The sequence below is a fragment of the Parasteatoda tepidariorum genome, chromosome 2, assembly GCF_982258835.1.
Source record: "Parasteatoda tepidariorum strain Cologne lab strain chromosome 2, Ptep-v5.0, whole genome shotgun sequence".
Taxonomy (NCBI): domain Eukaryota; kingdom Metazoa; phylum Arthropoda; class Arachnida; order Araneae; family Theridiidae; genus Parasteatoda; species Parasteatoda tepidariorum.
Window position 1 is genome coordinate 30,082,552 of NC_141756.1, and position 24,626 is coordinate 30,107,177.

The window sequence follows — 24,626 nt, forward strand, 5'->3', positions numbered from 1 at the left end:
TTTCCAGAAAGCATCCTCAAAATGAAAATTTATTATAAATTTAGATATTTTTTAAATATTTAGAGATTTCATAAAATAGTTTTATAAGGATCAAAAATTAAACACTAAATATCATGAAATCTAATATCTTTTATTTTCACACATAAAGCACAATTTTACATAATTTAGTAACAGTTGCAATATGATGTATACAGTTGCACAAATTTGGAAAAACATAGAATATTTTAAAATGATAGATGTAGATTTTGACAACTTGGATATTTTATAACATGAAATGTGCTTAAACAAATGACTTAACAAATGTAAAATAAAAGATTTCTTTCCATTGAAATGAATTTTTTTAAAATCCAGATTTTGGCGAAACATATTAACCCGTTAGGCGCCATCATTCCCATTCTGGGAACATTTGCTTTCAATTTTTTTAGAACTAACTGTACTTAATATTATTTAATCGATGATTTTATTTGAGCTCAGAATAAATGAAAAGCCTTCTGCAATTTTTTTGGAAAGCTTGTTTCAGAATTTTTTTTTAATTGTATTTTAAAAAACGCGAAATTCTGCATTTTTGCCCCAATCATTAAACATGCATTTGTTTTATAAATATTATTAAAATAAAAATTACTTTCGTGCTTAAACTTGATTACAACAATCGGATATAATTCTCTTTTCTATAATTCGAATTTCGATGTCTACAGTATTTCTTAAAATGTCCTATTTCACCACAATCGAAACATTCACGTTCAGATCTAAATTTCTTCACAATACTTGGCGAATTCCATTTCTCATTAAAATTTTCTTTCTGGTGATCGTTATTACACGGAATAGCTTGTGGATCATACTGAAAATTGGCAATGAGATTTTCTTTAAAGTAATAATAATTATCATCATAAATTTCTGACCTTTCAGCAGGAATAAGCTGTAAAGCACACGAAAACCAAAGATCGAAATTCACACTAAATCTCTTCGCTTTCTGTTCAAAGAGTTCGAAGTACCGTCGAATTCCACACTTCTTGGCATCAATTTTAAACATCTCATTCACTAATTTTTTCTAAAGTAGGAAATCCTTAATAACAATAATATTTGTCACCAATTCTTTCAAAAACTTAATAAAACATTTCTGGAACGGATCCCACCGCTGCCACCAATTAATACATAGCTGTAGCGTATCAAGCTATATTAAAGAATTGTTCAGTTTTTTTATAAAAACATTTATTTCACACCACAACAAATACAATAACAAATATAAAGTACCCGTAACGGGATAGTTAAATCTTAAAAAGGAAACTAGAAAAAGTGCCCGTAGCGGGATATATGAAAACTCACCCGTAACGGGATAGATAAAATATCATAAAACAAACTAGATAAACCCGTAACGGGTAATATGAAAACTCAAATTCCACACAAAACTAATTCTAAAAAATCAACAACTTTCTGGTGTTCCAATTTTATCGTTTGCTTTTATTATTTGTATTTCGTCATAAAATATTTCATTGATGTGCGCATGCGCTTCTTCTCCGTTACATCGTACCGAAGAAAAAAAAGGGAAGCCCATTTGAGAGGCACAGGGAACCGGTAAAATCCTTTCGTACCGCGCATTGACTCGCGTTTGCTTTGGGGCCTTTCATTTCTTGTGGTGCCTCTCATTTTTAAAGGCACATTAGTTATGTGCCTCTAACGCGAGAAAATAAAGGGTACATTTAGCTTGTGCCTTTTATTTAAGAGGTACAGTTTTTAGAGTGTATGCAGGCTGACGTTGTGTATGATTGAGACGAGACTGAGTAGCAACAGCGTGAGGAGGTGGATAATGTCGCAGTCACAAGCTGCAAGTCTACTGTTCAATGTGGATCATCCATCGAAGTAGGCATTACCAGATCGAAGTGGGCGTTACTGCGTGTTCAAATCACGTCCGGGTCACCAATGCGGGGTATGAAGTTATCGACCAAAACAACCTTCATCTATCAAAAGGTACCTCCATAATTGAATCAAGTTAGCATGTCTTATATACCAGTGAATTGATGTTTAATTTTCGTAGTGGCAAGCCAAAAACGTAACAAAGTACAAGCCAAAAACGTAAATATTTTCGTTACGATGCTGCTTCATCATTGCTCTGAATATACACAAAAACCGGTTCTTAAGCGTGCAAAGAAGTTTTCCATTTTTCAAACTTACACAAAGTAACGTTTTTATGCATATCAGAATTGTTAATTAATCCTCTTTCCTTGATGCGGAGATCACCTTACTTATGAGGCAAACATAAACATTCAAATCCAAACAGTTAAGAGTCCCCGCCCCATTCTAGTTGTGAAATGAGATTGTAACCTGATGTTTCGTTAAAATTTGGCCAACAGCTAATAACACTTTTAGAGAGCTAGCAGGCCTAACATATATACTATGTTTAAAGTATTGAAATGTAGTGGTAGTAAAAATCATTTTAAATCTTATTTTTTTTAAACAAGAATAAAATATGATTATATAAATTTTGCTATGGCATTAAGGGATATCAATAATGCTAAAACTAACCTTTTTCGAACTATTATGGTATCGCTTTGAAATTTCTTCTGGATATTTGAGATTATATTAGTTGTATGAAGTGACAATGTTTTAGAGTTAACAGGAATACTTTTTGAGTTAAAAACGATTTTTGCTCAAAAATGATGAAACGTTTTAAAAATTTAAAAATTCTCAGTTCAAAGTTTTTTTTTTTTTTTTTAAATTTCTGTTAAAGATGTGTTATAACAGTTATCACAGTGTATTTGCAAATATTCTGTGGGAAAAAAATGAAGTAATATCTTGTTTAGATCCTGAGAAAAGGTACATCGAAAAAGGTCAGATTTAGTATTATTGATATATACTCTACCGACTCCCCTTATATATAAAATAAAAATCTTCCGGAAAATCCGGAAGAGTTGGCAGCAGGTAGCGTCAGCAGACGCCCATTGTCTTAAAAGTTCCTGTCTCAGAGCATTAATTTACAGCGGACACGATGATGATACTTCCTTAGTTAGAAGGAACCAGACATGGATTCATTTTAATTCGTATTTATCAGTTCATCACATTTATCATTTTTCAATTCCGTTTCAGTTCCTTATCCTACTATAGGGAATCATTAATATTTAATTTTTTAATGGTCGTTTCAGGCAGAAAAAAATATATTATTTTCTGCATGTTAACCTACGAACAATAATAAATCCGTAATTTCCTTTTTTATTTTTGAATAATTTTTAGATAATTTTGTTCATTGAAATATGACGTGTTGAACTTAGTTACCAAATTTTGAAAATTGACTTCATTTTGAAATTTTAATTTTGAAAAAATTTAAGATACACAATTTTGACTTAAAGATTTATCTAGGCTTCAGAATAGACAATATTCTAGAAATTATGAGATATTTTTTCATTTCCTGATTTTTCCCACTTAGATTATCAATGAACAATTCTCCCTTTTTAAATTTTGAGTCCAGATAACGCAGCGTTTAAGTCAATTTTTGAATCTTTCATTATTATTTTATAACCGTCGTTGAACAGCTGACCCAATTATTTGGGTTTGCGACTACTAATGTTCAACTCCGTAGCCTTATAATTTTGAACTCAATCCAGATGACAAGGGAACACCTGGACCAAATATTTAGAGAAATTTGCCTTCGTGGAGGACTTTTTGATGGAACTAACTCGCATTTGCGTTACACGGAGAGAAAAATTACGCAAACCTCCCACGGTGAGCCAGACGATAGGGGGACTCTTACCCATGATCCGTCTACCACTGAGGATATTTTGCGTCAGCTAACCGGGTGCAGAATTCGTATCAACCGACCTTCGCTGGGATTCGAACCCGGTTCACCTCATGGGCCACAACGCTCTATTCCCTGAGCCACAACGGCTTACTTTTAAAGGAGTGAAAAATTAGCCCACACAAGCACTTTTCACTTTTACAAAACTGTATCTTTTCATATTGAAGTTTGGTGCCATTATCAGAGGACGTTGTCTTAGTTTGACCTAATAGTGATGAATAATTGTTAGCCGCGTTGGGTGGTAGCTCAGGGGATAGAGCGCTTTCTCCCGATTAGATAGCCCAGGTTCGAATCCCAGCAATGGTTGATTGATACAACATCTGCTTTTGGCTTGCATTGACCTCAGTGCTAACATAAAGTGTCCTCAGCGGTAGAAGAATAAAGAGGTAGAATTCCCTTTGCCGTTGAGCTAACTGGGAAAGGTCTTCGTTTTCATGTAATACAACAAATGCATGCTAGTTTCATCAAAATGTTCTCCAAGGAGGCTAGTTTGCCCAAGTGCTTGATTCAAGAGATCCCTTGTCTTCTGGGTTAGATTCGAAATTACAAGGTTGCGGAGTTAAACTTTGATAGTTATCCCGAAAATGGATAGGCTGTTCTAGTGTTCAACGCCGGTTATGAAATGAAATAAAAACTCAAAGCAGTTCTAAAAATAGCATATTATTCATAAAAAGGCGTCATTTTATGTGACGGCAGAGCTTTCGAAAAACAATTATAATTATTCAAAGTTAGCTTGTAAAATTTGCATTCGAGTATAATTAATAGTGATATTTATTTTCATATTGTATCTCTATAAATAAAAAAAAAGAAGATAATTGTCTTAACGTTCCGTTTATATTTTTTAAATTCAGAAAAATCATACAAATCATGTGTTTTTTTCAATACAGGAAACATAAACAATGAAGGTCCAGACACTTTTGCCTATAATCAGACTAAAATTAGTAAAAGTTATAATAGGAATTATGCATAAATTATTTATTAATCCCTTATTTATTGTTCATCCCTTTATTATATGTTTGTCCTCATTTCTTAATACTATTTTCCGTCATTATTACTATTTTATTTTGATTATTGTTCAAAATTAAAGGTATAAAGCTAAAAGTGGTGTCCCGTTTTTATATTACAAAATTTTCGCATGGCATTATTCTGTATATTCATAAGGTGTACAAGTGGGCTGCGCCCCCTGCTCGTTAACGCTCGCCAACCCCCGAAAAATTGCTACGCAATCTTATATGGTTTGCTTCGCAAACCGAGCTCGCTTCGCTCGCTACTAACTTACGTACATTGCACAAAATTCTAAGAATTTAAAACAATCATTCAAATCCATATAACATCTTTTTTTTAAAAAAAAATTACTTCTTTTTAGTAAATACTGAGTCATTAAAATAAATTTGAATTCAAATAAAGACTCATTGACTGAGACTCATTTTTCAATGAATGACTAATAACAATAATAAAACAAATTAGTTCGTGATATAAATCAAAAATCGTCAAATAAATTCGTAATATTCGTAAAAAAAGCGTAATTCGTGAAAAAAGCGCTTTTGACAAAATACTAAAATAGAGATCTATCGACAAAGACTACTCACTTCTACCTAGCTTAATAGTATGAGATTGCCGCAGCTGAATTGTTATTTCAGTTTCCGTTTTTAAAAGCGCTATATGTTGAGTCACCTCAGCTAGATTTGGCATATGACATTTTTAGCGGCAATCATTGGTCGATTTTCTAGCGTTGCCATTCGGGGAGTTGTAATGAGGCTTTTTTTGTCGCCGTGTATGAGAAATATATATGTATAGATTTACTTTTTAATGTGTTATACAATAAATTTTAGGAAAATCTATGTTCAGCTACTATTTGAAATTAATATAGTAAATAAAAAATGACTATTTCAATTTCGAAAGCAATATTAAGAGCTTATAATCTAAAAAATATTCAACTTTTTTTGTAAGCAAAAATTATACAATGACATTGATTAAGAACAAATTTATGGATGAAATTGCAATGGTAACTGAACAAAATTATCAGGTTTAAATGTTATCTCAATTAAACTTTTTGTACCATTTGAATTTCCGCCTATCCATTTATGAATAGTTGACTGAATCTAAACAATAACAAGCTTCCTAATACCGGAAGAAATTTAGAAAACTTCCGATGTATCCTTTTTATAAATTCTAACAGGTCGTGAGAGCCTAAAACAAATTTAAGAATATTCATATCTCAACATAAATAAAGAGAAAGGTTTGTTATATTTTGAGTGTTGTCCCTTATTTAGATATATTCCTGTCAAATAGCGCCGTTTGTTATTTTTTGGGTAGTATCATAGCAAACTTGCAGAGTTTTCTGAATTCATTAATTGTTGGTTTCGCTGAAAGTTAAATTGAAAGAACGCGTTATGTTGAAAACACAACAAGTATAATAATATAGGATGGCACGCTTTTTTAAGCTTAGACAAAAAATTCAATCGGAAGCAGTAACCCGGATGTCTTAGAACGAATTTTAACCCCTAGCGCCATCTGTGTTTTACACAATCAACCATCCTTTGATCAAACCTAATTAAGTAAATAAATCACAGTAATTCATTTTAATCGAAATGGGCTGCAATTGCGAAATGGGCGTAGAGCAGAACTCTCTACCATGGCAATACTTTGCATTTGCATGCTCTCCCCATTAGCGTGTGGAGAGTCATAGAGGAAGGAAGTACGTTAGTTTCTTTTCGATTTTTATATAGATTAAAATCTTTTAAGTCGGAAAACTATATGGAACTGAAAACAACATTAAACATAGTTCTATAGAAAAGTATCACGGAAATTTAAAAAAATGTTTTTATTAAATAAAAAGGGGAAATATCGTAGTACACTCCTATACAACTGAAAAGAGGAGGAAAGGGAAGGGAGAAGGGCCAAAGGCATAAAACCGGTCTCTCCACAGATGGCGTATTCGAGCGTTGCGATCGCCAATTGTAATTTGAATTTCACTTTTCACGTCTTTATTTCGTTGAGAATAGGAATATAGTTAAGTTATGCCATAACTTTTTTTTTCAAGCAAGATTCTCGTGGTCCTTAAAAAACAAACATTAGAATTAACAGTTATTAAACCAAATGAAAAGTGGTTCAAAAATTGCTGCCAGTGTTTGCCAGTCTAGCCAGTGTTTATTTTGCATTCAATGATTCTTTTCTTTTTTTTTTTCGAAAAAAGAAACGCTAAAATACACTTTTAAAATTTTTGCTTTTTTAAAAAGTCAAATTTATTTTAATTTTATTTTACTTTTCTTTATTTTATTCACTTTCTCACTCGAAATGATACTCCTGAAGATAATAAAATTAAATCTTGATATAAACTGCGTCTAAGGGAGGTATGTAAAGTACGCAAAAAGTGTGGATTTTGCATTCATGTGAGAGTATAAAATATTTGAGAGGTATTTTAAATTTAAAGTTAAGTTTTATAGTTCTATAACTTCAAAATAAAGAAATTGAATGTAAGAATATCTCAACGAAATATTACAAATTTATAGGAGAAATATTATTGCTCACCTAGACTTCAAATTACAAAAAAAAATTTAAAACATGAGGGTAATTCTTGTAAATGAAATAAAATACATCCGATTTATGTACAGCTCATGTTCAGTAGAACATTACATTGAGTAATTCAATTCAATAAGTAAATTTATATCTGACACGGACCAACTCGGAGGGACAATTTTTGATGTTTAGAAAGTTAATTTTTTTCTGTTTCAGTTTGTACTTAGAAAAAATTAGTAATACTTAATTTTTCATTCAACAAAACATAATTAGTTTCAGGATCAAAACCTACTACTTTCATTTTGAATTTGTCCCGCAGTGGACTGATCGTTAAGACACGGTTCCCAGCAGATCACCGAAGTCAAGCATCACTGACTGCGGTCAGTGTGCGGGTGGGTGACCTCTTGGACCAGTCTGCGTAGAGACCGAGGGTGAGCGGTATTGGACCTCGTTAAACTGTTCTACCGTAAAGTGCTCGACTTCGCGCGCAGGTCGTCGGGCTACCGAAGCAGGGGTGCCATCCCCTCCGCAGAGGATCAAAATTGTGATGGCATGTCTTCGTTGTTGTTGTTGTTGTTAATTTACGTCGCACTAGAGCTGCACAATGGGCTATTGGCGACGGTCTGGGAAACATCCCGGAGGATGATCCGAAGACATGCCATCACAATTTTGATCCTCTGCGGAGGGGATGGCACCCCTGCTTCGGTAGCCCGACGACCTGCGCGCGAAGTCGAGCACTTTACGGTAGAACAGTTTAACGAGGCCCAATACCGCACACCCCCGGTCCCTACGCAGACTGATCCAAGTGGTCACCCACCCGCACACTGACCGTAGCCAGTGATGCTTGACTTCGGTGATCTGCTGAGAACCGTGTCTTAACGATCAGTCCACTGCGGGACAGGCATGTCTTCGGATCATCCTCAGGGATGTTTCCCAGACCGTCGCCAATAGCCCATTGTGCAGCTTTAGTGCGACGTAAATGAACAAAACAAACAAATAATTTTGAATTTATGATTTTGATATTTTAGGAAAAATTTTTGTTGGAAAGAATATTATTTTAGCCAAATTGGCAGTATATTAATAAATTCCATTTGCGAACATAAATTTCTACGTTATTTGATTTTTATCCCCTTAATAAATAATGATTGAATGGTGAAAAAAAAAGTTCCACTGAAACTGGGGAATAATTAAGAAAAATATTGATTTGATCTGGATTTCATTATATTGTTTAAATGAGGTAAATTCACTTGAATATGTTACATCAGAAAATAATATTTTCTTTTTCTTCCATAACTTATTTTAATTATTTCATTTTTTATGTATTTTCTGTGTGAGAAATTCTGCTTTTACCTGTCGTTCATGAAGGTAAATCATGACGTTTTAAATCTATGTTAGACAGACGTACTTCCGGGTCAGGATGATATAAAAGCAGATAGTAGTTGATTTTTTCTTTGTGGTTTTGGATTTTACATCGAATTACTGAGTACATCAAATCTTTTCAACTTTTGAGTTGAATCCGTTCTTTTGTAAATAAATAGAGTTTTTCAACAATTTACGAATGGCTTAACCTTGGTTCTACTTTCTTGAATGCATGTTATTTTTACCGTTACGTCACTTTAACTGTACTCATTCAGAAATACATGTTTACGTAATATCGTGGAGTGCGCCTACTTTCAATGGTGAAATCTTTTCTGTTAAGTTAACCTCTTAATTGAAATAAGAGGAGCAATCTCATTTGAAAGTAAAGCTTCGTTTCGTTTTACAATCCTATGTTATTTCGAAATAAATTATTGAAAAATGGCTCCTATTAATGATCCAAAACAATTATTGCCGGACATTGATAACTACATAAACAATAACGATGTTATGATGTTTAGTAAAACTTATTGCCAGTACTGTCAAAAGGTATTGTTATTTATATGTCTTCATAATTTCAATTACTATAATAAACTGCTTTTTATCTATATTTCAATGTTATTATGTGTTTGTTTTGTCTTCATTTTCATGCTCTTATAATTACTCTAAAAATAATTTTTGGGCAATTAAAACTTGTGTCCTACTTAAAATTTAGATAAGTTCTACGCAGTGAAAACTTTATGTAGAAGTTATTTATTTGCTACACTATAAATTGTCAAGCTCCCTATACATTTAAATTCAAACTTTAATGATATGAGCCTACTTTTTCACATAAAACCAGTGAGGTAGTTATGAAATTTCTTAACATTAACTATTCCTTACATTAACTATTTGGTGCATTTTCAATAGCTCTGATGTTAATGAATTATAGAGGAATTTCTTTAAATAAAGTTTTTATTTTGGTTGTACATTACTATCTTGGAAATTATTACTGAATACATAAATTGGTATACTTCAAATAATGCATTAGTCAGTATTTTTCCCTAGTGTATTGTAAGGTCAGCCTAGCCTGCTTTTACTTTCATCCAAATAAATGGTCCCTTTTTATAAAAATAAGCTTCCAACCCTTAAAAACATTCTTTTTATTCATATTCCATTTTGAAAAAAAAATTATTCATTGCATAAATAATAATGACATACTGGTAATATTTATAGATTTAATTCTGATTACTAATACAAATATTTACTTTGTTGGGATTATTCTCAACTGGTTAAAATTTTATAAGTTACTTTTCTGGGAGGGGGGAAGATATTAATTTTATAGGTGATTTAGAAACTATTTTTTAAATAAATATCTTCTTTCTTTTTTTCTTTTTTTTAAATTGTCATCTAAATGTTTATTTTCTTTTAATTTTCAATTTAAATTAGAAAAAAAGCTTTCAAGATCAGTTAATCATTTTTGGTTAGTTGACTTATTATGAAGAAAAAAAAAGTGCAAAGAGATTGCATTTTAGCATGCTCTTAATTATTTTTAAAAACAAGGGGGGATTGGCCACAAAAGAATCCTCTTGGACTAAGTTTTGTCTCATTTAAAGTCTGAATACAGCCGTCAAATAAAAAAAAAAGAAAGCCAGAACTATTCTATTGTTTAAACATTTTGCTTTTTATCTATTGTAATTTTTTCCTTTATATTGTATCAAAATTGTTAATTATTTTTTTTATGAATATTGGTTACCTTGAGTTGAATAATCACATTTTTAATTGATTATCTGGATTCTTAGTTAAGGAATAGGTTTTCTAGTTTATAATCTCAATAGTTTAAATTTGGCTTTCAAATAAATTATACTTGGAAGGGTGGTATTCTACTTCTGCAGCATCTCATTAAAGCAACTAATGATTTTTAAACACTTGAAGTTATTTTATGTTTTTTGTTATAGTTTTTATTTGGTATCTAAAACAATGTATTAACTTTTACTCAACTCAAATGATATGTTTTTTACTAGTGTTCTGTTCCACTTGTGTTTTTGCTGCTATATTATATTTTATTTACATTACAGATTAAGCAATTGTTCAATTCTTTAGGAGTTAAATACTTTGCCTTGGAGTTGGACACTTTAGGTAATTCATTTGAACTATTTTTTAAAAGAAACAAATATTTTTGTGGTTAACATTATTATACATAAAAAACTTCTTTTTATGTACAATTTGTTTGTTTTTATAAATTTTAACTGGTCTATAAAATTATGAAAATGAAAATTAACATTATATTTTGATTTTTTTATAAATTAATTAAAATCCTTTTTTTAAACAGTTTTTTACTGTTGATAAGGTCAATTTTCTTTTTCAATAGACGCTAAAAATCAATCTTTTATTTTTTATAACATAAGTAAAATTGTATGTAATTTATATTTTTGAGTTTTATTGTATTTTAATCGCATAATTCTTACTTGTTCTGGTTCAGTTTGAGTTGCATAATGATAATTTAGTTTTGCAAAAACAAAAAAAGATTGCAAAAGCTTTATAGTATTCTACACTTTAAATAAAGAGGCATTGCAACAATGTTATTAAAAGTTATAGTTCATTTTACATTACTTTTTGCTTGTGAACTTTTTCCTTGAAATTTATTTCACTAATAATACTATATGAAACTTTTTCAATAAGTTTTTTTAGGAACATCCGAAGTTTTTTTGTTTTTTTATGTGATGAACTGTTTTACAAAAAGTTTGTACTTTCATGTTTTGTATTAGACGTAATTAATACAGCCAAAAAAGAAATATGTCATTCTTATTAGGAGAACAGATCTAATATTTTAGTAAGTATAGTTTTCCTTTGAAGAGGATCATAATTAGTTTAACAACTGGTCATGTGATGCAGCACTCTCAAAAATTGTCTCATAACATCTTACATTTAAAACTTTTAATACATAATAACTATGCTGGTTTTTCAGAGTTTAGTTTTTCTTGGAGCTGGAGTTCTAAATTTTCTCAATCTCTAGGGCTCCAGCAATTTCATTATATCCTGCATTCGAGACTCTTGATGCATTGTTCGTTAGTCAAGTTGCTCTAGAAAGATTATTCTCCTCATTAAAATACATTACATGATTTAACAGCAATTGCTAAATTCAATTTTTTAAGGATTAACTAATAATTCAACTCTGTATTAAATTAAATTTATATTCTGTGTAAGCTAATACTATATTTTTTTTAATGTTTCTTTCAAGAAGGAAGATTTCAAATTAAAATCTGACACTCAAAAGCTCTCATAAATGTGTGGTATAATTGTTGAGAAGCTTAAGCTTTATTATTTCACAGAGAAACTAAAGCATTCAAAATTTTTCTGCTGCGGGTCTCTGTAATAAATAAAATATTATATTAATGAAGCTCATCTAAATATTGTGGTTTTCAAGCTGTTTTTTTTTTAAATTTTTTTTTATCTATAAATGTATAATTGTTTGAGACATTAAATTTACTTCTATAATACATTAAGGTACCAAATAATGCAATTTACTGTAAAACTTTATAGTCCTCTTGTAAATATGCATCGAAAATTGCCATACATACTAGTCATTATATGTTGTATTGTTATTCATTTTATATTATTATATTGTATATTTCAGCAAAAGGTGAAAGTATGTAAATATTATTTTTTTGAAAATTACCTTTTTTTTCCAAATCAATAATTTTTAAGTTGTTAAAATATTATATTTCTTCATTACAACAAGTTTTGAATAATTATTTCAAGATTACTTTAGTTTTCACAGCAAATTAATTTTATAACAAAAGGATAAATATTTTTTGACATTTATTATTATAAAAAATAAATTTCTATTAAAAAACAACTTCATTTACTTTTTGAAATAAAAGTACAATTTGTCATTTAAAATGTATTAACAATTATCATTTTTTTACAACGTTTATCCTTTGATTAACGAAGTTCTTAGCTAACCAGTAAATTATGTCAGGAAAAGTTTGAAAAAATTAAATATTAACTTAATTGAATAATTTTTTTTAATGTTTTAAACATTGGCTTTTTTGATTTTATAGTGTAAATGAGGATTCTTATGATACTAGAAATGATAAAGTTCACAAGAAAAAAAATTCTTGCAATAGTATGCAGTTTGACTTTAAATATTTTAAGTAAGTTGACTTATCAACGTTTAACATAAGTGAGCACAACTGTAAAAAAGAATTTTTTTTTTTAAATTTTTGCAGGTGATTATTATTATTATTATTTTACTAATTAGCAGAATTTTGGGAATTTCAAGATTGTTGACACATGGGTTTCGGTGAATCAAAAATTTAAATTTCAGCAAAATTTTCTCAGATTTCTGTTATTCTATAGTAAGTTTAGTAATTAATAAACTGCCATTAACATGAAAATTATTCCTTCCCTAGTTGCAAGCCTTTTTTTTTTCTTCCAGAATTTTTGTTCCTGTAAGACATAAATTGTTTTTTTACGCAGATTTGTTGGCTTTGAACTCTATTTCTGACAAAGCTCTATATTTTTGAATTCTTCTAAAGTTTGTAACTGTTACTTTTGTGTAATCAGAAATCATTATCTGAGAATCATTATAATAAAGAATCATTATCTATTATTTAATATTTTTCATTTAATTGAAAAGAAATAATCTATGTACAAGAAAGTTCTTTTTTTGTTAATTACATTGTGAAAAAAAACTTATCTTTATGAAAATATCTAACCATGAGTTTCAAAAAGTTTCTTCTTCCAGCAATCACATCTGAAATAATATTTTTTAAACTGTTGTTAATCTTCATTCGTGTTGAATTGATTTAAGATTGATACATATCATTTTTGTATTTTTATTTTAATAATGCTGAATAGAAAATTTATTCACAAATGTTTCTTGTCAGCTTCGAAAAATATATAATTTTACAATCTATTTTCTTAAAAAAATAGTTATTTCTTATTATTTATAATTTTTTGTTTTCACTTTCATTTTAACCTAAAATTTTATGTTCGAAAAGTTTAATTTGTTTATCTTCATATGTTAAGAAGTATGATTTTTCCAAGGGGACAGAATATATCCCATAGTGCAAATGAGTTTCTATTGAAAATTCAGTTAGAAGTGTGAAAACTTTTGGTTTGGTTTAAGAGAGAAAAGAAAAATGCTAATAAATTTTTTAATTACAAAAATTTTCCCTGTAAGGAGAAAAACTTGTCAATTTGTTTTATATCATTTAGTTTATAGGGATAGCATAAATCAATATTTAAAATGAATTATTATTACTATAGGCTATATAGATTTTAAAATTCTGTATAAAAACTAAAATTAACAATGTGAAAATAAATATTTTTGGAAGAAAAAAATTATATACTATTAAATTTTATTTATTAATTCTTTTTTTTTTTAAATTTCATTTATTAATTATAATTATGCTATTTTATAGGACAATTTTATTAGTCAATTTAGTTTATCACCATTTTCTTTGGGTTTTTCCCGCTTTCTCCCAGTGCTCTGGAAGGAATGGGTTCCTTTTAATGGAAATCAAAACCATTAGCAATTTCTTCCTTTAAATATGCCAAATATACTTAAAAACCATTAAATTATTATAATTGTAATTAGAAGGAAAAAGTTTGTGAGCCTTTACAAAGAAAATAAATTTACCTCCATTAAACTCTTGGACAGGTGTGTGTGAGATATGTTAGTATGACTAGTGAATCTGCTATGCTTTACGGCACAATGAATCAAACTTTAGGATTTGGTTTGACGCAATCCATCACATTTTGCCTTTGACAATTATTTTTCAAACAGTACTTATTCTTATTAATAGCAACTTATAAAAATACAATTAATCCATATGTAAAATCTGTTTAATATTGGGAACACCCATAGGTTTTGAAATGGGTGTTTCTATTTTTAAAAATAATAAAAATTTTGCAAAGTATTGATAAAAGGGATTTAATTTCACAGCCTTTCATGGTGCTGTGGCATAAAGTTTTGGAACTTCTTGCATAGCATAATAAACCTGCTAAGAAAATAACTACCATGTTTATTATTACATAAAATTGTTATAGAATTTTTTCTCAAACAAATTTGTTATAATTTTTTTTCAACCTTCAATTAAAAAAAAAAATCAATTGAACCAATAGACTTTGGTAGACTTAATTAATTTTGTTTGTTTAATCCATCCATTTTATGTAGGTTTATAGGATATTATTGATTTTGTCTCTCTTTTATAACAAGGTTGTTACCCTAGGTGACAAGAGCATGAAAGAAAAGAGAAAAATCAATAATTCATTTCTTGGTGGCTACTTTATTTCATAAAGACTTCTTCCTTTATATAAAATTCATTATATAGCAGCTTTTTCATTATACTTTTATTTTTGCTTTTTCACCAAAAAATCAAATAGCAATGGAATTCTTTAGATTACCCTGTTGTAACATTGATGTAATAGGTTGTTAATTATAGATATTATTTTCATTAGTTATAATATATTCCTAAAAAGTTTATTGTTAGTATAGTGCTAATTATGATTTTTTTATACTTTGAGTTTTGTAAATTATACTATTTTACAAAAAGCTATAATGCAGTTTTCCCTTTCACTTCTGGTGTTGCCACTTAAAATTGTGTAATTATTCACATTTTTTTATCTTAAGATCTAAAACATCCATTGAATTAAAAAAAAAATTTTTTTTTTCATCTATATGTATGCATATTCCAGTTTTTAAAAATTTTTTTAAGTATTTACTTGGGGTTTTTATGACTTTTAAAAATGTTTTAATTTATAATGCTGGGCATAATGCTGCAAGTGCTATTTTTTTTTTTTTAAAAAAAAAAAGGTTTAATTTAGTTAAAAAAAAATTTTAAAATTTAAATTTTTTTTTTATTACTTTAGTTTTACAGTTCATCGTTTGAAAGAAATAAAAATTCTATCTTATTTTATTATGCTAATTAAACGGAAGTTATTTCTTAATTGAAGAACATGCTAAGTACTATTGTAATAAATTCAATGAAAGCATTTAAATGTATCAAAATATCCAAATGTAACTCTCAAAGCATCATTTCCCATTGAAACCATCTTATTTAAAGATAAGGCTTTTTTAAAAAAAATTTTTCACTTGCATTGGTCTCTGACCCCATAAAGATATGGCAAAAGAAAGAGAATGTTTTGAATTTACATTGAACCTCAATGCACCCCATTTTAAAGATATAAAGGGGGAAAAAATATTGAAACAAATGTTTCAAAATGTGACAGTGTTTATTTTTCTATTCTGCTAAGCTTTTCTATAATTATTTCAATTAGTTTGAAATAAGCATAAATTTTTTTTGTTTAGAATTCTTTAGATTACTCCAACAGCATTTATTTTTTTTTTTTTTCAAATTGGATATAAATTTTATTTTAAAAGATTTTTATTTGTTTTGGCTACTTTCATATTTGAACTGTGCATTATATTTATTTTATTTGCAGAGCATGGATCCCAAATGCAGCAAGCTATGGCCTTGAGAACAGGCCGGAGTTCTGTTCCTCAAGTATTTATAAAGCGAGAGCACATAGGGGGATGTGATGATACTATGGCAGCTCACAGCAGCGGAAAACTCGAGCAGTGTTTAGCCAAGGACATCACTGACGAGAAATATGATTACGACTTAATTGTAATCGGGGGAGGATCCGGAGGACTAGCTGCATCTAAAGTATACCTTATTCTACTTTATTTCAATGATCACTTTTGATTTTAATTATAATTGATTGTTTAGGACTTGCTACTTATTAAATATATTATCTTCCTCATTTATTGTTGCATCAAATTTAAAACTTTTAGATTATCTGATTTAAAGAAATAATTGTTAAATATTTATCATAAGAAAAATATTTCAAAAAAATTATCCAAGTTCACCTTCTGAGTGATAGTAAACCTCCTAAAAAAAACTTATTATATTAAAGATTAAAGATATATAATCAGAAAGATAACCAAGAAAAAAAAATGCTAAATGATATTATTTGATCATATATTATTTAATCAAATCATCAAATATGCTTTATTTAATCATAATTTTCTGATGATTCAATTCTTTACATTTATCTAATTTGTTTTGGTAGTTATGTTTAATTTTGAAATTCATTTAGAATAACAACTAACTCCTGTATCTTTAAATAATGGAACAACAAACTAACCCCTTTCTTTCTTGTTTATTTTTTTATTCCAATGAATTTTATTTTTGCTTCAGGCAAAGCTTATACTAATGTTTTATTTTGTAACTATGGGCATATAGCTGTGTTAAAGTAAAAGAAACTTGCTTCATATTTTCTGCCAGAAAAAAATGTTAAATTTCGAAATTTGAAATCATTTGAATTTTTTTGTTATTCATAAATATTAAATTAAAAGAATTAAATATTTAGAAAGATATTAAATTAGAAAACAAATTATTTTACTTCAATAGGCAGGTTGTTGTAAAGGAACTGGACAAATAATTTTTAATATAACTTTAAAATTAATTAACGAAATATAACAAATAATAATAAGAGTAGCCTCTTACTAATAAATAAGTTTAATTGGTTTCAAAAAAGCGAACTTTAGCGGCAAAGCAGAGGTGAAAATGCTTATTGAAATTTTTAAGCAATGATCATGACCGACTTTAGATTTTGCAATGTTCAATAATTTCTGAGATGCTCGAAGTATCTTCAAATCAGATTCTCTCGGAAGAAAAAAATTTGGCTGCATAACAACAGGCAATTATATATGTATATTGAGTATAATTTAATCTGAATTTGATGAAGATAATTTTTGAATAGTGTTCTAAAATTTATAATGTTTAACATATTGTTTTAAATGTATTTAACATATGTTATTTTAAATTAAAAATTGTTTGTTTTTTAGGAAGCTGCCAAATTAGGTAAAAAAGTTGCTGTTTTAGACTTTGTTAAGCCAACACCAATTGGAACAACTTGGGGTGGGTAAAGCTTCAGTTATTTTTTTTTTAATCAAAATTATATTTTGGTTTTTCGTTAATGTGTTATATTGATTCTTTTTGTTACAGGTCTTGGAGGAACCTGTGTTAATGTGGGATGCATTCCAAAAAAATTAATGCATCAAGCTGCTTTGTTAGGTGAGGATGACTTTAATGTTTTTATACATTAAATAAACTTTTTTAAATCATTTTTTTAAATACAATCTTGTACTTGGTATTATTAATTTTCATTGCAACACTAGCTTTTATATTTTTCAGGCCAATCTCTTAAGGATGCAAAGCATTTTGGATGGAATTATGGTGATAAAGGTATAAACTGTTAGACAATGTGTTTAATTTAAAATCATTACTTATATTAATACAAGATTTTACAGAAAATAATTAGATCAGTGTGCCTGCAGGAAAGAGTTTTATCAATCTAGAAAAATAAAGGATATATCAGAGAATTTTATTCAAAATAACCGAAAATCAGGATAAAATCTTAGTGTTTCAAATGTCCAGAAGTTTTTGAAAAAAAATTGTCAAAATCTTGAAAGAAATTTCTGGTGTCTAATTTTAGTTCCGTTTATACTAAAAATATTTATACTGATTTAGTTTTTTTCTTCTCTCCTTAATGTGTTAATATTTGGAAAATTACTTAACTATTTTATCAATGTTCAAAAATACATTCCTTCAACAGAGTGCATAGCATTTTTAAAAGGTACTTATTTTTGATTTTCGTTTTTTAAAAGCCCTTAAGAGTGCTTTTTTCATTGGGTGTTTTTAAAAAGTGCTTAATTTTCCCTTTTTCAAAATGAGATTTTTCCTTAACCATGTTGATTTTCGCTATGAATTATGCAAAAAGATGCATTGTTCTATTCAACGTTTTGACAATCAATTCAACCCCGATCTATTTTGGCATATTTTCAGTCCGTAGTGTATGAATATAGTCCGTAGTGTATTTTACATTATTCAAAATTGCATGATTTTTTACTATTGTCACAAACAATGCCAAAAGGTTTTTTTTTTTTTTTTTGACATGACAGTTAAAACAAGATAAAACCGTCAATTGTCAAAAACTATCCAATCCTGCCTAATTATGATAGTTTTTTGAAGTGCTTAAATATATTTTTTGAGTGCTTAAGAGGTGCTTATTTTTTATTGAATAATTTGGTTGCGCACCCTGTTCAATAATTAAAAAAAAAGTAATTCTTTATAGGCATTTATGTCAATTGGCATCAAAAGTTTTTCCACAGTTTTCTAGCTCTTTGTTACTGTTGCCTTTTTTTTTTTCTTCCTGCTGCTTAAAAAATGTGCGTGTCATCCTAATTTATATTTCTTTACTGCTCTTTGTGTGAATTTGTTCACATAATATTTTTGCCTTGTATATTCTTGCAATGATTTGTTTATTAAAAAAAATTGTTTTTAACTTCGCGAACAAGTAAAGTCAATCAACAATTTAATTATATGATTTAAACTGGTGACTGTAAAATAATATAAATGCTTTTTTTTTCCCATTTTTATTTTCGTAATTTATGTTGGATCTTTTTTTTGTGTGAATTACAATCGTCTCTTCTAAAATTGTATTGGAAACTCTTAAATGTGATGATTATAATGTGTCTTTCAGTGGAACATGTTTGGGCAACTATGCGAGAAAATGTGCAGAATCACATTGGATCCCTTAACTGGAATTATAAAGTGCAATTAAGAACTGAACAAGTAAAGTACTTGAATGCCTCAGGAGTCTTTGTTGAGGATCACAAAATTAAGGTAAATAAACTTTATCCGTGTCACATACAAAATAATGACACATATGACTTCCAAAAAAGAAAAAGTGAGGGTTTTGTGTTGTATATGAAAGTAAAGCTACAATATGCATGAACACTAGTTGTAAAAACAAACATCTACAGTTATGGTTCAATAACTAAGAATCATCCTCAGTATTGAAATGCAGAATAAAAAGGAAAACAAAGAGGTGCATAATAAAAGTTACAAACACGGATAAACTTCTTTAAGCAACAGGGAAAGGGTAACATGTTAGAAAAACATAATAAAACAAAGAGATGGGATATATCTGTTTTGTTTTTAAAATTGAAAAAGTCTGCAGAAATATTGCATAAATGGCAATCCTTATTTTTAACCTTACTTGTTTAAGTAATCAATGCATACATAACTTTGCTTGAAAACTTCTTGTTTTAATTTTTTTTCATAGATACTATTTGTTTAGCTGAAATTGTAACAAATTTTCACTCACTTTCTAACATACTAAGGCTCTGGAGTTTTCTAAATGATCCAAAGCAAGCAATTTTAATTCAAACTATATCCTCATATTAAATATGCAAAAGAAAAACTATGCAGTGCAATATTGCATTATTAATAATATGCATGCATTATTGATTATACAGTACAGAACCCGTTATCCAGAAATCGGAAAACCAAAAAACCGGAACGAAATTCGATAAATTTTCCTGCCATTTTTAAGAAAAAATTTTTTTTCCTCATAAGATTTTAGGATTTTTCTTTCTTTTTGGAAAGATGTTTACCTTAGCATCATTTTGAAAATAATCTTTAGTGTATTACTTCATCGTTTTTTCTTCTTTTTAAGATTATTTCCAAAATTTTTTTTTCAGTTGGATTTAACAATTAAAAAAAGGCATTTTGTAGCGATTCAGAAAACCGGAAAAATCAGTTATCCGGAATAGTGATGGTCCCGATCATTCTGGATAATCGGTTCCCTACTGTATTACATTATCTATAATGCATGCTCGTTGGAAATGATACGTTATTTTTTGTTTTAACAAGTTTTTTTTTTTTTAATGTCTCATAGGCACTTGTATTTTATTTAAATTATTAGTCATTATCTGTTGATTATTATTTTTTGAAAAAAATTTATTCTTTTTTTTGTTGTTAGGCTATTGACAAGAAAGGAAAGGAGACTCATATGTCTTCCAAGAATTTTATTATTGCCACTGGAGAGAGACCAAGGTATCCAGACATTGAAGGTGCCAAGGAATATGGCATCACAAGGTATATATTTGTGATTTGATCATTTATAATTATAATAGTGTCAGTTTAGCTTATTCAAGTAATTTCCTTATTGTATTCAAAAGTCAATTCAAAATTAATGTAGACATTCTTGGCAAACTTTTAATTGCATGTTTTACATTTGCTTGAATGCACATTGTTTAAAAAAAAAGAGATTTTCTCATTATATTGTGTATTAAATTTTAACTTCATCACAATGAAGCCAACCTATATAATTTTTAATATGAAAATATACTTATATGTTGAATAGAAATTTTTCCATGCTTAAAATAAAAATAAAAAATGCAAACATTTTAGAAAATAAAATTTATGACAGAAAACTAGGCAATCTTGATTATGTGGCACTTTTCTTTTGTCTAATTTAATTTTTAAACCTTTAATTTGTTTGTCAATACATTTCTTCAAATTATTTTGAATATTTTAATATCTAAAAATACACTGTTGCAATAGTGTTCTAGTTAGTACGCCAAATTATAGAATTTTTTTTCCTTTCCATTTTTGTTTGTCTATTAGCTATTATGCTCATTATGATATTAACATACTTATATGAAATGTTTATTGCTATTATTTTATTTCTTTGTTAGTGATGATCTTTTCTCTTTGGAGAAAAGTCCTGGAAAAACTTTAGTTATTGGAGCTTCATATGTTGCGTTGGAATGTGCTGGATTTATAGCAGGCATTGGGTTAGATGTCACTGTTATGGTCCGTTCTATCTTGCTTCGAGGCTTTGATCAAGACATGGCTGAAAGAATTGGCAACTACATGCAAGGGGAAGGCATAAAATTTCTTAGACCTTGTGTTCCTACAAAGGTATATACATACATTTCGATTTTAAAATTGCTTTTAAGCTTCAACAGTATTTGAAATTATTAAGTTTGTTATACAATTGTTCTGATACATTTATTCTTTTTGTTATTGATTTAATGGATTAATAAATTGATTTAATAAATTATGATTAAATGGTAATTTAGAGTGCGTACCGTTTTTAAAAAGTGCTTAAAGGTGCTTATTTTCTATTTTCACTTTTTAAAAGCCCTAAAGGATGCTTTTTTCCATTGGTGTTTTTAAAAAATGCTAAATTTTTCCTTTTTCGAAATTTGATATTTTTTTTTACCATCTTGATTTTTGCAACAAATTATGCAAAAAGACATTGTTCTATTTAGCGTTTTCATAATTAATTCAATCCCAATCTACTTCGGCTTACCACTGGTCTGTAGTGTATGAAAACATCATTTGTTTTACATGTTTGATGAAATACTTACGGGTCCGCACTTGCGTATACTGAGCTGGATTCAGTGGTAAAGATTTTTGAATCTCATGTGCAACCCTGCTGCATTTTGCAAGAGATTCTCTATTTCAGACTTTATTTTCTGACCTCTGTAATAAAATCAAAAAATCTCTTGAATTTTTCTGATTGCGAGGACCAACTAAACATTGTCAACTTTTTTTTTCTCTATCAGCGATAAGTGCTTAAAAATAATTTTTGAGTGCTTAAAAAGTGCTTATTTTAAGTTATTTTCATGTTCTTACTTCATGCTAGTATTTGATCCGTATCCATTGAATATCCGTATTTGTTTTGTTTTGACCCACATTTGTTTCATTTTCATTTGTCCGTTACGGACTAGAAAATGTTGCCTTAACAAGGTATTTGTCCATCTTACATTCAAGCTCAAAAAATTTAAACGTCTTACATGCAGAAACCTTACCTACGGTTAACACGTGGTTGAAGAGAAATGTGTTCTGAAAGCGTTTCGGGGGTGCATTGTGTTCAGCTGTTCGCACTGGTTCTAAACAATACTGATAAATAGGAAAGCTTGATAACAAGGACCGATGTTGAAAATAAGGAAGGATCAAGGAAGAAAAGTGAAACGGATTTCATTTAAAATAGCAGAAGACGAAATTTTTTCCAAAATTCGCGAGATTAGCTCATTTTGAAATTCATTAATAGAGTGCGAGAACTTCTCGCGTTAATCATTTTTTAATGCGAGAAAAGAAAAAAATATGCGAGATTCTTGCGCTGTAGTGAAAACAATGCATCATATTAAAATGGTATATAAAGCAACCATTTATTTTAGTTGAAATATTTTTATTATATTGTTAAAATATTTTCCTAAATTTGCTCCCTAGTTAAATCCTTAACAAGACTGTAATTTGATTGAAGCTGTAATTTTGTTGACTATAAGGATAAGGATCTGTTTCATTATCTGAACAAAATTTCATGTCCAAAGCTTAGTCTGCCAAATTCATAACTTTATGAAATACAGAGCAAGTCAAAACGAATGCCTGATTTCAGTGTTGTTGATTGAGCGACTAACTCCCAATTTTAATGAGGATCACCTAGAATTGTCAATGTTTCTCAGTCCAATTTTTCAAATGTTGCTTAGTAGGTCTACTATGCAACATGAAATAAATGTTTTCATAGACAATGTACATACATGGCGAAGTAATTTTGAATAGTGGCCAATAAATGGAAAGTCCAATCATCTTTAACAATTACTATGTGACAACAAAAGGGGCTGAAAAACAACTACAGTACAGAACCCGTTATCCGGAAATCAGTAAACCGGAAAGCCAAAAAACCGGAACGAAATTTGATAAATTTTCCCGCCATTTTTTTTTTTAAAAAATGTTTTTTTCCTCATAAGATTTTTCTTTCTTTTTTGAAAGATGTTTACCCTACAATCATTTTAGAAACAATCACTAGTGTATTACTTCGTTTTTCAAGATTATTTCCAAATATTTTTTTTTTTAGTTGGGTTTAACAATAAAAAAAAACGGCTTTTTGTAGCGATTCAGAAAACCGGAAAAATCAGTTATCCGGAATAGCAATGGTCCCGATCGTTCCGGATAATCGGTTCCCTACTGTATTAATAACCTGTTAATACAGGGCAATTTCAGGGCATCAGCAGCAATTTCCAGCATCGTTGCAGTCATGGGGCCCAAAGTTTGGTAAGAAGGATGTTTCAGACTTGATGTGTATTGTATAAAACATTTTTTTTTTACGCTTTGTATCTTGTACCTATGAAATTAGGGCATTTTTTTAAAAATTTTTATTTAATCTTTATTTTATAGAAATATATATTGTTATTCTTTCGTGTCTTATAATTTGTTTTTAAATTCTTTTTTCATAAGTTCAATGTACTTGCTCTTAAAAATAAGGATCATTTGTATATGTACAAAATATCTTGTTTCTCACAATGTTTGTAATTGCTTTCTTTTATAGATTGAGAAAAATGAATCAGCTGAACACATGTTAAGAGTAACTGGAAAAATGGAATCAGGTGAAGAAATTGCTGATGAATATGATACAGTAAGTAATCATGCTTGATTTCTTGATACAATTATGCTTTATTTTGTTATGCTTTTTGTAAATTTATTGCCGACAAATTTTTCAGGTATTATTTGCTATTGGTCGTGATTCCTGTACTACTGGAATTGGATTAGAAACTGTTGGTGTAAAAGTTAATCCCAAGTATGTAATTTTTATTTATTTTCTATTTCATGGCTGTATTTTTTTTATTTTTTTAAGTCCTTACTTTTTAACCTTTTTTTTTTTAAAGTTCTTACATCATATAAAATGTTTTTCATTGAATAATATACTATTTTCGCAAATGTTTTGCAATCTGAAAAATTTGTAAGCATTATAAAATTTTTAGAATTTCAACTCAAAATTGATGGAGTTCATTAGACTGCCAAATATTAGCATGATTTTTCTAACTGAAGCTTTTTAATAGCAATAAATTTTAAAACTTTGAAAATTTTAGAATTTAAATTGATTAAAATTTAAATCATTTATTTATATTGGTATGTAAATTTTTTAACTAATTATTTTTTAAGCAATTGATTTAAATTACTGACATTTTTTTTAAATAAACTGATTTAAATCATGATTTCATTTATGAATTAAATAAGAATGCTAAATCAAGCAATGCTTTAAATAAAATACTAAAAATGAATTTTAGTTCTAATGCTTTAATAATCATTAACATTTTACATTATACTTATTAACA

At 28.7% G+C, this 24,626-nt stretch overlaps 1 protein-coding gene across 3 annotated transcripts in view; it reads left to right on the plus strand.

Moving 5' to 3' along the window:
* Positions 1-8,648: 8,648 nt before the first annotated feature.
* Positions 8,649-24,626, plus strand: part of LOC107443032 (thioredoxin reductase 1, cytoplasmic) — a 28,585-nt gene continuing 12,607 nt past the window's right edge. Inside the window, exons 1-12 of one of the 3 annotated variants that reach the window (XM_071177348.2) lie at positions 8,760-9,211; positions 10,720-10,780; positions 12,706-12,798; positions 16,094-16,317; positions 17,502-17,574; positions 17,662-17,730; positions 17,851-17,901; positions 19,199-19,341; positions 20,483-20,598; positions 21,201-21,426; positions 23,840-23,926; positions 24,012-24,088. In XM_071177348.2, coding sequence (XP_071033449.2) covers positions 12,711-12,798; positions 16,094-16,317; positions 17,502-17,574; positions 17,662-17,730; positions 17,851-17,901; positions 19,199-19,341; positions 20,483-20,598; positions 21,201-21,426; positions 23,840-23,926; positions 24,012-24,088 — 1,154 coding nt within the window. In that variant the 5' untranslated portion in view covers positions 8,760-9,211; positions 10,720-10,780; positions 12,706-12,710. Of the gene's footprint in view, positions 9,212-10,719; positions 10,781-12,705; positions 12,799-16,093; positions 16,318-17,501; positions 17,575-17,661; positions 17,731-17,850; positions 17,902-19,198; positions 19,342-20,482; positions 20,599-21,200; positions 21,427-23,839; positions 23,927-24,011; positions 24,089-24,626 lie in introns of all 3 variants that reach the window. The other 2 variants (XM_043045657.3, XM_087157123.1) reach the window with 2 other exon arrangements.